The sequence below is a fragment of the Netta rufina genome (genome assembly GCF_964035555.1).
Source record: "Netta rufina genome assembly, chromosome: 1".
Taxonomy (NCBI): Eukaryota; Metazoa; Chordata; class Aves; order Anseriformes; family Anatidae; genus Netta; species Netta rufina.
Genome location: NC_140123.1, coordinates 23481051 through 23496458, shown reverse-complemented (window position 1 = coordinate 23496458; position 15408 = coordinate 23481051). Strand labels below are relative to the sequence as shown.

Here is a 15408-nt window from a genome sequence, read left to right as displayed (position 1 = left end):
TATTTAAAGTGGTACAATGTTTAAAAGAGGATGCAGTGTACAGCTAGAGTAGAAATGTAACTAACTGCAGAGGAAATAGGATGGAAAAGACAGTCCTAAAGCATGATGCTTCTTTCGTGTAAGAACAGTCTTAAATATACCAAAAGATCTTGAGATGGTGCATTTATTAGCAGGGTCCCTCTTTGCTAATAAAAAAACTGCATACTCTGAAACCACAGGTAATTTAAGTCTGCATGAAGTTACATAACTGTTGTGTACTCTGCTGCAGAATGTGATACATCCTGCAGCTGCCTCACATAAAGCAGGAAAAACAGTAAAAAACTGCTTTAAAACTAATTACATGCAAATACAGACAGTGATTTCTTAGAACAGCTCGTACATTTAATGTATTTTTTTCTTATCTTCTTGCATGATTCTTATCTTTGTATGCACACAGCTTTAGAAAGGAAAAATGCATCTCTAGTCTTTAGACACATTCTCTGGAATTTATTTTATATGATGGCAGTTGGATATTTCTATTCAAATTATTAGCTACAAAATATTTAATAATGTTGACATTTACACTGGGCATGGTCAAATTTCAACAGGTTACGTTGAAATAACAGATTAACAATAGTTTCAGATGAAAAGGCTATTTCCTCTCTCTTACAGTTGTTGTTTCAGACTACTTCTAAAGTACAGAATACTCTTTGAAGTGGATCTGCGTTCTGTAATGTTATCTTCAAACCCACAACTATGAGATACATGTTACTTTTATGACAAAACTAGTCCTAGAGGACAGTTCTGCATGATAGTCTAGTATAATTCTGTAACACGCAAAATTAAAACAGTGACACCACTGTTAGTTCGTTACTAGTACCACTATCAACAGCCATCCTAATAGCCATGCACAATCTAAACATTTTGATGTTATCTCTTAAATGTATTTTCTCACCTTAAACAGGGAAGAGAACACATGAAATGTATAAACTGCACAGGAACCATCAGAATCGCACATGAGCTGGTTGATATGACTACGCCAGGCTTCTTCTGCATCGTCACAGGCTGCTGGCTGAAATGCAGCAAGGATGGCAGAAAAAAATGGCGAGGGTGGAGGGGAGGCATTTCGATCAACATCTCCAAAACTGAAGGAGAAGAGAAAATAAACTATGATGAAAGGAAAATAATGAGAAGGTGTCAGATAAAATACACTATAATTGAGAGATGTAATCACAGGACCAATTACAGCATCTTTCTAAAGATACTCATCAACTTTCAAGCTACTTTTGAAGACTGGCAAGATGTTGGCCACAATGAGAAAAACATCCAAATGAGAATTCCTATCATCATCTATATTTCCCCATCCTGGGATACTTGAATTGCTTTATCATACAATGGTTTGGAGGAAGAAGGTTAAAACTTCACAGGATGATAGAAGCCAAGATGAAAGACGCCTCTTCTGGGAAAACTTGGTTATAATAATGTATAGCAAAACATATATTTTGAAAAAAATATCTCAGCCTGTACAAACATTATACATTCTGACCCATTTGGTTTATCACCCTCCCCCTGCTAATATAACAAATGAGATAAGATCTGTCTCTTTTCCCCATTCATAAGACTTCTCATCATTCTGCCACGGTCAATGAAACTGGTTGACTCCAATTTATAAAGGGTACTAAGCTACTTGCCCCTTTGAGGTGGAGAAATACTTCCTATGGCTCCCAAGAACAGGAGTTGTGATTCTGAAATGTGGCACAAAGAAAGCGAGAGAAGGCCTCTATGCATCCTTACTACTTTACTCTTCATAAAAAGATGTTGACTGCAATCTAACTCAGCATTCAAAATCTGAAGGATCTGCACATCGCAAGGAAACATCTTGATACTTTGGTGCAACATTTACTGAGGCCCTGCAATGATCATCTGGAGGGTTCAACAGTACTGTCACAAATCCCATCTGTGTACTGTGACCTCCTTATGACCCACAAGCAATCAGAAGGATGAATGCATGGTTGATCTGTTGAACAGTCAACTAAGCATAATTTGTTACTGCAAAACTTTAAAAATCATTAAAAAAATATTTATGTATGTAATGACTAACTGCTTAGATGCGTGGGAAAAACAAGATATGAACTGTGCATACAGAGAGTCTTGTTCTTTTTGGAGTTTAACAATAAACCTGCTGATAATTTTGACACTGTCTTCATACTCTAAACTCACAAGAACTTTACATCTCCAGTGACCAAAAGAGCCATTCCATGATATAACTAACACCTTACTACCACTTTGTTGTACAACATAACAGCATTTTTACATACGCTAATATATACAAGTACCTGGTAAGAGCGAATTGTTCCAGCCTGTCAACTTTCTCTTCAGTCTCTGTCATATCCAGACTAAGGCTATCACTGCATTCAAATGCTCCAGGGAGTTCATTTGTAGACCCCGAAAGGTCATCCTCATGGACTGCTATATCTTGCTCTTCATGTACAGCTTCAACCTAGGGGAGTGAATGATGATGTCTTAGAAAACAGCAAATTAGTAAGTTAATACCACTAATACCTAGAAAGTGCTTAATGAAAAAAAGAAAACACACATACTTGACAGAACATTAAATTGCACAGATATTAATCCCTATGCTATAAAAGACATGAATCAAGTTAAACTTCAGTAAAAATACTGTATTTGCTTAACTTGAGATCTTGGACCAATGTTGGTTTTAAGTATTGCAAGACAAATTGAGTTGAAGAAAAGAATTTCAGATTTCAATATAGTTGGCATCATAGAAGGGAAGTATTTCTTTTTCCAGGAAAAACAATAGGGTTCTTCTTACTGCCAGGCTGTCCTTCCCATTTAGCACTTTGCAGGGTCCAAGAGTATATTAACAACTCTCAAAACGTATTGAAAACAATCACTGTCTGGAAGACTGTACGCATGCTTAGAATTGAGAGTTATTCTTAGCATGTCATATTTACATAGTAACTGCCATTCAAGAGGAACCCAGGCCATGAAAAGGATTACGTTTCTATCATTTCCTTCCTCTCTTTTTTTTTTTTTTCAGTCCATTAGCATCTAAAGCTAATGGACACCTCTGATCGCCTCTCTTGATTTCTTCTTGAAATCTTTCCAATTTGTCTTGCATTTTTAGTCTGAACAAATTTTGTTTCAGTTTTAACCTTTTGCAATTTGTCTGCACCATCCACAGCATTTCTGCAAAGCAGTTCCTGTTGGGATGACTGCAATGTGAAGTACATAAACTCTTTATTTTTTTCTTCTTTTCTGTTTGAGGCGTCTCATGAGGTGTGTGCCTGTGCACAGATGTATATGTGCATGTATGTATGTGTGTTGTGGGCTGGTAGGGAGGGAAGTTTATGGCAAGTTGAATTTGAAGTGAAAAGAGGCCCTCTGCAGGTTACCAGACCTGCTTGAATCCTACAGATAAATTTTTGGGATTTGAATTTCTGAAAATTAAACGAGATAAGAAATTAAGTAGGAGAAAGGTGGTTGATTTTTTTCTTTAATAACCTAAAGTGATAAGAGTATTTCTGAGTCCAAGAGGGGTGAAATGAATCACAGCACAAACTGTTTTGAAAAGAGAAATAAAAGCTAAAAGGCTGGATTACGAGAATAGGAGTCAGAGCAACTGTCAAGAAGCACAAATGTTTTATGCTTTGTCAAGAAGAAGTTAGCATTAACCACTTTCAAATATGAAATGCTACTACTGAACTATTGGTTTGTTTATGGCAATGAGAGTGTTTGTATGAGGAAAACACATTTTGATGGGATAAAGTGCAAAGAAAGGTGAAACAAACACCTCCCATCCACTGGAGTCCACCAAGATGTTCAAAAAAGAAAAAGAAAAAACGTGAATTCTAAAGATTCGTGTAGCAATGGATTTCACATGTAGGATTAGAATACACTTCCAAAAATAGAGGAGTTTTGATAACTTGAAAAATATACAAGATGTTATCTTAATCTTTGCATCCACATAGCGTAATCTACCATTGCCTTCTGATCCCTTATAAATACTATCTTAAATTATTGCCATCACTATCTTTAATAGAAAATAAGTTTAATCAACTTGTGTCATTAATGATAACATCTGGATTTTGGCACTGAGCCATTTGAGAAGGCCTTTTAATGTCTGTTGCTCTCATTCACTGCATCTATTTAAAAGCAGAGGTGATATTTTTGTTTTTGATTGTGATGCAACAACTAAATCTTTTCATATAGCACTAAAGAAGTAACAAACATTTTCCTCTGCATTGTTGACATACCATTAGCACTCTGGAAATAAAAACTCAGACAAAAAGCGAAACAAGAAAGGACTCAGATTTTGTGTTATCAAATTAAGTAAAAATTACTGAGGTGCAAGTTTCAAGTTTTCTGACTAAAAATTGGATGACTTCTTCCTTAAAATAAATACCAAACCAAGCATTTTAACTTTATTTATACTTCCTACAGTTTGTTTTGAGTAAAAACACAGAAGTATGCATACTAAAAGAAAATCTCTTTGAGGTAAAAAAACACTAAGAAGGCACTCTGTGTAGAGTTTATCAGTTCAAGTATCCTTCGAACACTGGCAAATCCCTGTCAACTTGGGTTATGTACCTCACTAACTTCAAACCTGTCTCAGGACTAAGTGAATTTGCCTGTCAACCTCACAAGAAACCACCGTGCTTTTTCATTATTTACACATTTTCTGTTTCCAAAGCTTTGTGCTGAACACTGGTGCATTACATATTGGGGCATTAAAGACATTTTCATAGTAAAGATTACAAACCCCAGGCCTACACGAAACTTCTGAACTGTGATTTGCAATTCTTAATGTGCGGCACCAACAGCTACTACATCTGAAGGTACAAGATTAGCCGCAGTCACCACCTGCAAACGTATCTGTTCAGACTATAGCTTCCTGAACTGAAATTCTGCCAACTTCTGCTTATAGACAAGTTATTATGTAGAAATTACCAAGAGTTGTTTTGACAAATGATAATCAGTTTTATATTTTCCACAACCATTATTTTAAGAAGTTTCCCTCCTCCCTGATCCTTAAGCACATCTCCCTCCTTCTGTTCTTTCTCCCTCTTAGGGAGGTTTCTAGCACAATTAGTCCAATACTGAGCACAATTCCAACCTCCTTTTCTACAACCTGTCATCTAGAATTCTAGTTTCTGTAACTTCAGTAACATGCAGTGTACCCATTACTTGCGTGGCTGCGTTTGGAACAGACCAAAAGCAAGAACAGGAATGAAAGCTGAGGAATACACGAGGTAACTATTTTCCTCCCCTGTTCTATTCTCACACTGCTCCTCTGCATAAGAAATCCAATCCAGACACAACAGAGAAAGCTTTACTGTTAAGGCAGAAGTGTCATAAAGCCACAATAAAAAACCTTCAAATTATATTTCTGGAAAGAAAGCGTTCACCTAATCTCCCAAAACCAGAAGCATTATCAAACAGGAAATTAAAGAAACTGCCCTCACACTGACAACCATTTACCAACCTTACATTATGTTCGTCTTCTGATACATTTGTCTGAAATAAACTGTGATGAACATGGTTGTTTTATCCTCGCAAATCCTTCTGCCTCCTTCCACCCAAGATGGCTTAATACTGTGGTCATGAATTTAAAATTTCTGAGCGTCTGCCAAAAGGCAAGAACTGAATCCAGTGCACACAACTGTACAATAGGTTCCCACATACAAAAAAATCTCAGTGAATACATGCATACACCCACCCCATGAGTTGGCATATTGTTCTGTTAAATCAGCATGAAGAACAAAAAAGTATTCCTTTAGAGTTGTAACTTGTACCCAGTTCATGAATTTGTCTTCTAATGAGCTAGTAGCATCTTGGTGTATATATAGTGCAATATCCTCAAGAAACAACAAATAAAAACTTTTAATAAAGAAAGCATAAGTAGAACAGAAAGGTTATGAGTGTTCAGGAGCATATGAATATACTGAATTATACCATTATGTACAGGAAGTCAGAATATACTTGCTTTCACAGATCAAACCTTTCATGAACATCTAAGTAAAATAAACTTGTCAACATGTTACATTAAATTCATTGTAGTTTGAAAAGAAAGTAAAATTTTATTCACCTTGGATCCTTCAGACACTTGGAGATTATTCATATCAGGCAAAGACCCATCAAAGCTAGATGTTCCTATATTAAAATGATGAGGGTCAGCTGAAGTTGTGTCACACGATGTAGAAAGTGAGTCAATGTGGTTTGTATCCTCAGAGGGGGAAAGATTTATAATCTGTACAAAATACATCAAAAGCACAAAAGAACTGAGTATGCAGCTACCTTACCAAACATTGCTTTTATGAACACGCAAAGCGAACATTAAAGGACAGTGACAGTGGCTCTATTAGCTTGTACATGTAGTCACAGTATAACCCTTTCAATATTTCTATCACAGAAATTGTATGCAAGCATCCCAGAAATTAACAATGAAAACCTGACCCAGTTTGCAAAATGGAAGTCTTGTTCTATTCTTTCAGTATTCAATTTATCAGATAGATTTACTACTAGTCACTTACGCAATTTATGAAAAAAGGGTATCTAATCAGATACGATGCTTTCTGTGTTTTGAATTTTGCATTAGAATTCTTGCATACATTTTCAAATAAGGGAAAAGCAAACAGTGAGAAAATACCGCATTGAATGCCATCCCCCAGTGTCAGCTGATTAGATTGCACCTGGACAAGAGGAAACTAAAAGCCCAGCTTATTTAAAACACAGCCCAATCTATTGTTAAATTGCAGGTTTGCAACTCACTAGGTCTGAGTTCTCCAAGATTTGGCTGGTGGTCAGGTCCTCCTCCTCTGATGACTCATCTGAGTCCTCACGGTTCATTTTGTTCAGGCTGGGCGTGCTCCCTGAGAGCTGGCTCTCCTCCAGCAGCTGCATGTCACACTTGTCCAGGCTATCCAGAGACCGTCTCCGAACTCCCCAGTTGAAGTTGTCCATGCTCTCACCCTGAAATGGGACGTAGGGTCAGCTCCCTTGACTTGATACTCATCATATACAATGAATTAATCATTAGATCAAAGTTAGGTCAGGAAATATTTTTTTAAATGTGAAAATATAATACAAATTTGATATAGACATTATTTTGTTAAGCTATAATGTAACAGGAGCATTTAAAACTGTCCAGCACTTCACCTGCAGGTAAGAGCAGAAGCATGGAAATGACAGTTAAATGAAGAGTCATTCTTTTCAGTATTAGATGTGTTTCATGCATTTGCCGATTTAACAATTCATTTTTTTTTTGTAAGTCCACGTACATACACATCTCAATACCAGTAGAGCAATTACAGGCAAAAGGGAAGTTTGGAAACAATTTTAAGGTCTTTTGCTCATGATGTTTAAAAATATTAGGAGCATGGGTCATAGCAATGTTTCAACCGTGAAACATACATTAAAGATTTTTAATTTTTTCTTTATGTACATTACCATAGCAATGAGGTAAGGTAGATTTGAATGCACTCTTCATTTAGCACGCAAAATGTAATAGCTGAAGCAGCACTCCTTTTAAATTTATTCAAGCCTATGTGGTTTATTTTTGTAATTTGAACTTAGCTAAGTTACTTGAAAGAATACTTTGAGAAGTATAGTACCAAATAAGATTTCACTTTTTAAGTGAAAAATTTAATTTTTTTCATTTTCCGTCAAGTGAACTTGGTTAACTTTCAGTTTGGATTTTCACATACAGTTGCATAAAGCTGAATGCATTAAGCAAATTGCATAACTTTGTTAAGCTAGTGAACTGATACAAAGATCACTTAATTTCTTTCATGTATAAAGGTGACAAATCATTTTCCACCATTTTTCCATTTGTTTATTTATATTTTCAGCAGACTGTACTTGGTATCACTAGTTACCCTAATTCTCTTGCTCCCTTAGTCAAGTCTGGCCAGGTTCTTCCCCAGCAATGCAAGAGCATCTGCAACCGCTCCTGCTATGGACCATGGAGTCCAAATGAGCCTTACAAAGCACGGGAAGGTCTACCCAGAAGCATCCAGCAGCAGCTTTGAGCCCTTTCTCTAGGTGAAAACCCTCAACATTACATCAACATGGGAAGGAAATGGATAGAGGAAAGAAATGTTTCTTAAAGTTCAAAGATGCCTTCTTAAAACAAGACTGTAAGAAGCAACGTTCTTAAACAAGCAAAGCAAGTGCTCAGAATTCAAGTTGGCAGTGATCTTTTAAATATGAAACAGCTGAATTTGAGAAAAATATTGCTCTGCCTAAAAAAATCATAAATATTAGCAAATCACTGATTATAGAAGAATTTCTCTCGGGCTCACGCAGATTAAAATTATGTTCAATCATAGAAAAAAGTCTCAGTTCAGTAATGTACTTCAGCAGATTTCTGTTTTTAAACACTTGAGTAATCCCTATTCAGGACTCAGACATTTACTGAGTGGGTGCCTCAAAGTGCTTAATGTGCAATTAATTCAATAGCAGTCTAACCTCCTAAACAATCAAACAACTTGCACAAACAGATCTTATTTTGCATCATTGCCCTTTAAAGCAACGGATTTTGGAAAATGACTGGGAACAGTTCAGTTTTATGAGACTCTGCTCATCTTTCATGAAAAAGTATTAGGAAAAAAGAAAGATACATTTTTAGGAAAAAAAATCCAGAAATGCAAGAATTGTAATCCACAAGAACATGTAGAATTAAAGAAGACATTATCACACAGAATCACACAGAATTTCTAGGTTGGAAGAGACCTCAAGGTCATCGAGTCCAACCTCTGACCTAACGCTAGCAGTCCCCACTAAACCATATCCCTAAGCTCTACATCTAAACGTCTTTTGAAGACTTCCAGGGATGGTGACTCCACCACTTCCCTGGGCAGTATATTTAAGAACAAATGAAAACGATTTTTTTCATCCTGGCACTGGGATCATATAGTAGTTTTGTGCAGGAAGGGATCCAAAAACATTTAATAAATTAGGTCTCTAACTCAGAAAAATGATTGTGCAGTTTCCAGCTACTTATTTTAGCAAATTCTTAGGCAATCCATCCTCCCCCATGAAGGCTGGAGGATACGTGCAGCAAGGGGCATCCTCCACAAAAATGTCAGTTACTGAACTAAAAAAATAATGAAACAAAGCAAGCAAGCAAGCAAGCAAAGATGACCATTATGACCATGATCCTCATGGTGCCTGGGGCAGCTATCAGTGAATTTTGCAGCCTGTGTCTATGGGCCTATTTCTTGTGGTTTTCTTCTGCAATGGGTTAAAGAAGGAAGCCAGCAAAAAGAAGAGAAATGAAAAATGACACTTCTAGGGCATGCTATTAGAAGGGGGGAGTGAATTAAAAGTGAGAGAGAAGGGTGAGAGATGAAATAACCTACAGTATCTGGGTTAGCATAACCTTTCTACAGGGACACCCAGAATTTAAACTGAATTTAAACAAGAGGCCAACACATATACTGAGGTGGAGTTGGTTTTGTAGTCTGAAGCAGTATTTTCTTCACAGTGAACAAGCAGGAGGGAAGATGTATTTGAGACGCTGCTCATTTTATCTACAGTAGGAGCAGAGATATCACCTATCTTAAAAGCCACCAGGAACAAACATCAATTCCAGAGAAAAGAGTCACTTATAAACATGCCTTGCAGCTATTACATAGGACTTTCCATAATCACTGCCCTCTGGTAAAGGTGCAGACTGGCCATCGCAGCTGCTTTAAACATAACCACAACGCAGGGGAAAGGGAGGCACAGAAAGGTCAGAAAAAAAAGGGAGTAACACAATGTGGGAGACAGCAGCATATCTCCTTCAAAAAAACTGGTAAGAACCACACTTCTTTCAGACAAGTTTTTACCTTACTGTATTGACACAGTATGCAAAGTCACTGAAGTCACAAAAACATTGTAGGGTATAGGCAAACGCATTGTGGAACTAAATAGTACAGTAACACTTCCAAAGGTTTTTATCTTTTAGAGCACAGGCATTTTGAGACAAAGACATTTTGTGTTTTTGTTGTTGTTTTGTTTTTTCATAGTAGCTATGATATACAAACATATATACAAAATACTGTTGTTAATATATATATTTTTAAATCACTTCTACAATTCATTCCAATTCTGTGTCATTGCAGTACTCACTATACATGGATAAACTGCAAATTTAGTTCCCAAACTCACAAACACTGATGTGCCTTTCCAGGTTTCTCCACAGGGTAAATGATTCCGGAAAGGGTAGTAGGAGTATACAGCTGAATGAATTAATTTATTCAATTCATTTAAGGCTTTAAATTAATTTGTTTAGTTCATTTAAGGCACTTCAGTCAAAACAATGACTGACCTTTCTGAAGAGGTCTTAGGTATCAGCTTTAGCAAGATGCTAAAAGGAGCCAATGTTCTACAACTGAAATGCTGGGAATTACATACTATTTGTCCATAGGAACAAATGGAATAAACTTTACTATGTTTTAAATAATTAAGTTCTTTTGTTTTTACACAGTTTTTACACACAGAGGTGAAATAGCCCAATTCTGAAATGTTGATACTAGAATTAAGATATTTCAAAGTTTGTCAAGACCATTGAAAATGTCAAAACCAAACATAATATGAAGCAGAATGTCATTTAAAACTTATTTTTTGAAAAAGAACTAAAAAATATTTCTAATACAAGACAAAAATATGAAGCACTGTCAGAAATCCAAGCACACACCTACCCCCCCCACCCACACACTGAAGAGGGGGAGGGCAACAAAAAAACCTATGAGGTTATTTTATAATACAAGTTTGCAAGAAGGCATAACATATACTAGCACATCTGAGTTCAAGTAGCATTCTTACCTGAAGTTCCTGGGTAGCAGATATAACAGATAGAAAAACAAATAGAAAGAATCTATGTAAAATTACTGTATTAAAGACATCATAGACAAACATTTGCCTACAGTTATAGCTAATGTTATCACAAAAACTTCAACTCTTCAGCCTATCTTTTAAGTTTGAAAACGTTCATTACTTATCTTCACATCTCTATGAAGTTTCAAAAAAGTATATTTTTTTTGATCTGGGGATGATACAAGCATCATTGACTAGCTTAAATCATAACTTCTTTTGAAAGTCTATTTGTGTTCTTGCTAGTTTAAGTTTGCCAACATTGCTTTACTCATGCTTATGAATATATCAAATTCAGACCTGATTTCAACTGAGTCATTAGAGATATAGCTTCTTCTTCCAGGTTTGAATTTGGCTGAAGTATCTATTTCACTAAAGTAGTATTAAATCAGGCAGGACAAAACCTTGGAATGCAAGGTTTCAGATCCATGGCAATTTCAGAACTGCATTATGTAAAAAATGATATTTTTAGTTATACATCACATAAAACTTGAGCAGTTTAGTATCTCTCTCACAACCAACTTAAAACAATCAATATATTGATTAATTCAGGCCTCAGTCTTGAACTTATCCTCAAATCTTTGCAGGATCAGAGTCCATGAAGGTGAACTCTTTTGGATAGGAATTGTTCTGCACAATTATATGTAATACATATATGCTTTTAACTGCTGAAGAGAAAGAAGAAATTCCTAAATATCACTCACTGGACAAACAATTATTCTATGATAATGAGTCCCAATTCCTTTTAATATTTTGAAAGTATTTAAGGCAGACACAATTGCAGCCAGTACATCTCTCTGAGAAAGCAATTTGGCATTAATGTTCTATTACTTGTTGTTGTTTGCGGAATAAAGCTCCTTCATTATGTATTTTCAACCACTGGTGTCACCTGCTTTTTTATTTTATTTTGAGCAAAGCAATGCACAACTGTGAGCCCAAGTAACTGTACTTTGACAGGAGATTCCTGACTTGGAAAATAAGGGCTCTGTGACAATCTTCCATTCATTCATCCTTTCTCTTCATCGGAAAAAAAGTGAAATTTAGATGTACTTGAGTTCACAGGTAAGGGGTCAGTTTACCTTAAATATTACTAGTGTAATTCTACTAGGGAAAAAACTGATTATTTCTTCCTGTACACATGTTCTGATCAGGGTTAAGAGCAATGCCTGGGAGAATTCACTTATAAAACTTAGTCCAGTTTATGATTAAACTTTCAGATTTGATACGCATTTGCATTCATCAAAAGAGCTAACAATTTCTGAACATTTAAATAGCAACAAAATTGTTAGACTTGTCTGGCACCCAAACAGAAAGAAGCACTCCAAGTTTGAAACAAGCAAAGTTAAAGAGTGCAGCCCCCCCCAAAAATTTTTAGCATTTCTTCAACTTTTCCCTTCATCAGTTTCAGCTAAAGATGAGCTGACCTGTCAAGACTTGATCTGGGCCCCCAGGGTTCTGCTCCTGCATGAAATCATGAAATCACTGACACCTAAGCAGAGAAGTTACCTCTCTCCAAGCATTAGTGATTTCATCAGCATTTGTAAGAGTAATAACAGCCTGAAGGCCTGAATTCATATTTTGTAGGTTACTCACAAACCAACAGATTTGGAACAAATTATTTTTTTAATAAAATATATTTTTATTAATAATTTAGACATTTTAAAAAATGTATTTAAAATAAATTCACTTGAGGGTGAAGTCACTTAAAAGGTATTAGAACAGAGGCTTTATCTTCCAGTAACAGTTTCACAGTGTTTCCTAAAGTTGATTCAGAAAGGAAGGGTGTGGTAGCCTGTTACTGTTATGCTACTGAAGTAAACACTAAGTGAACATTATAAATAATCTCAACTCAAAGTAAAGTTTATAGTTAAACAGTTAGTTTTATAAGAAAAGTACAGTCTGTAGTACAAAGAATAGCAAACTGTTTTAATAAAAGAGATGTTTCAGAGAAAATATACTGTACCTCCCCATCTTCCAGCTCAACATCTAGGAAGTCAAAGTCCCTAAAGACTCTGAATTGTTGTTCACTGTTTGAATCATCCATGTTCTCCTGCTCCCTTGCTCCGTCTTCTGAGGACACCAAGCTTGTCTGGTGCTCAATCAGATCCAAGTCACCACAGGAAGAAAAAATCACCTACAATTCAAAGGATTTCTCTTGTAACAAACTGTTCACTCCGGTTGTTTCTTCCTAAAAGCTGTAATTGGTTATTCGGAAGACTGTATTTCCAGTACACACCTAATTCCTTCACTGAGTATTTTTAGAACACTCTTTATTATTTATGTTGGACAGGTGCCTTCAGATTAAACTTGTACAAAGAAACAACTTCATACTGCAGGAACGCGTCCAAGAATATTACAGCTACCTCCTAATGGCTGCAGATGGATGTTGCCTGGATGTTTGTATACATTTACAAGAACAAAATTCAGGGGATTTTGCAAAGCAAATACTGTCAAAGGGATGAGATAAGTTCATCAAAAAGCTTCTAGTTAAAAATGATGTTCAAAAATATGTCAAGATTAGAAAACACAACATGCTATATTTTTTCCTTTCTTACTAAAAATAATTATATGTGCAATTTAGTTGTGAAGATGCAATGGTCCCCATCTTGCACCATAGTACAAATGATATATAAATAATATTCAAAATAATTCAGAAATGTTCATTTCTCTATAGAGAATATTTAATAATTATTTCTAAAACTTCCTACTTTGGATGATCTATTGCTTATTTCCTAGCACCAGACAATATTAATTTTTAAAGAGTACAGTTACAACTAGTATCAAATAGAAAAATCAGATCCCACCTCAGTTTTACTTCTGTAATTTAATTTTGTACTCTATAAAGGCTTTAGACTGGTAATACCACAGATCATTACCCTCTACCCGCTGAGCTGCCATACATAAATCCTATAACATCACATCTGACACAGAAAAAGAGCATGTAGCTCTGTAAGTAAATAATCTTTAAGTGGAAGGGCCATTTACCCACTGGTCTATATGGTGAGAAATGCAGCATAGAGCAGGGTAAATTAGAATGACTGTGATGTGACATTAAATCACACGAATTGGGTCAACAACACTGGGAAATAGAGTTCTTTACATTTAAATTTTTGGGCACAATGTAATATAGAAAGGGTCAATACAAAGCTACTTACTGAAGGGTTTTTACTCAGCCCAACTTCCTGACCACACAGAGAAAGGACATGTACCAGCTTTTCCTTTGTCCTTTTCTAGGAGACAAGATGTTTCTCAAGTTAGCATTTTTTTTAAAGCACTCATTCTCCTGGTGGCTACAAACATACATTAACAATTTTTAATTAGAAAGAACCAGCCAAAGAATTAGTCATTCAGTGCTCACAGGGTTGTTTTCAGAGCAACTGTGCATACACGGAAAAATAAAAATAGCTGTTAATTATTTTGGTGCTCATTATTTTAAAATTAGCCTATTAATTCTATTGAGCATAATAAGAAAACATTAGATCCTGTGGATCACTTCAAAAGGACAGTTCACAGCCTTAGAATTAAGCACATACATAATTATGTTTTGCAGAATTGGAGGCTGAGTCACTCCTCTATAATCTGCTACATATAAAAGAAAGAAGAAAACAATAAATACAGTTATTCTTCATGGTTTTGTTTTAACTGGCAGCTAACGAAAAATCAATAATGTAATCAAACATCACTTTTAGGATAATTGTACCAAGGAATTCTTTTTATCTATTTCCCAAGAAAACAACAGTTACAAAATGGCACTTGCTATCTATCTGCTCTCCTTGTTAACACCTGGACTCACCTGTTAGTTTTAGCTAAATGTGACACTGAGGTCTTAGATGCATTTACTACAGGTTGAAAGAAGGCTGTATTATAAAACACAGCAGTCAATTTCTGAGTCTAAGAGAAAGATAATTCAGCACACACATCAGATGCTTGTGCTGCTATTCCACAGCCAGTCTGGAACCCAGTGTGCGGTAATTCAGTTGCTCCAAGTGCAACTTGTAAATAAATTGTGTGCTACTTGAAAGAGTTTACCTGAGAGTACTGTGGTCTCTTCCAGCTCACAGGAACAAGGACATTGGAGTTAGATCCCGATGAGGTTGAAGAAGTGCTTCGGGTGACAGCCATTGCCCTAGGTTTACCATCTCGTCCAGAAGAACTTTGCAGCTCATCATACCGCCTCCCGATAATTGGAGTCTTAAATAGAGAGTAATTTATTAACTAATTAACTAGGTATTTACTAACACAATGCTCCTGGGCGAACTTACAATGGGGCCTGCTACTTAAGTTGCAGGGAAAGATTACTATGAAGATCACAAGCATGGGGGAAACAAGGGGTTCACAAATTTCACATCAATTTGTATGTATGTACGTTACTTTCCACTGTGAAATCACAGTGGCTATTACCACACCTAGCAGTGAGTGATTCTGTTCCCTAATAGCTAACATTCAAAACAACTAATAGTCTATAACATAAGAAGTAGCCAAAAAAACACCCAACCACAACAACAAAACCAGAAAGCAGAACGCTTATGAAATTTATTTCAAATCCAG

The 15408-nt window shown here is 36.0% G+C and overlaps 1 protein-coding gene across 5 annotated transcripts in view; it reads right to left on the bottom strand.

The window, feature by feature from the left end:
- The window catches only part of FRY (FRY microtubule binding protein), a 188120-nt gene that overhangs the window by 20038 nt on the left and 152674 nt on the right, over positions 1–15408 (bottom strand). For all 5 annotated transcript variants that reach the window (XM_084288656.1, XM_084288657.1, XM_084288658.1 and 2 more), the window contains 7 exons: positions 14890–15051; positions 14016–14090; positions 12824–12994; positions 6772–6972; positions 6089–6250; positions 2316–2479; positions 935–1124 (listed from right to left, as the gene is read on the bottom strand). In XM_084288656.1, coding sequence (XP_084144782.1) covers positions 935–1124; positions 2316–2479; positions 6089–6250; positions 6772–6972; positions 12824–12994; positions 14016–14090; positions 14890–15051 — 1125 coding nt within the window. The remainder of the gene's footprint in view (positions 1–934; positions 1125–2315; positions 2480–6088; positions 6251–6771; positions 6973–12823; positions 12995–14015; positions 14091–14889; positions 15052–15408) is intronic.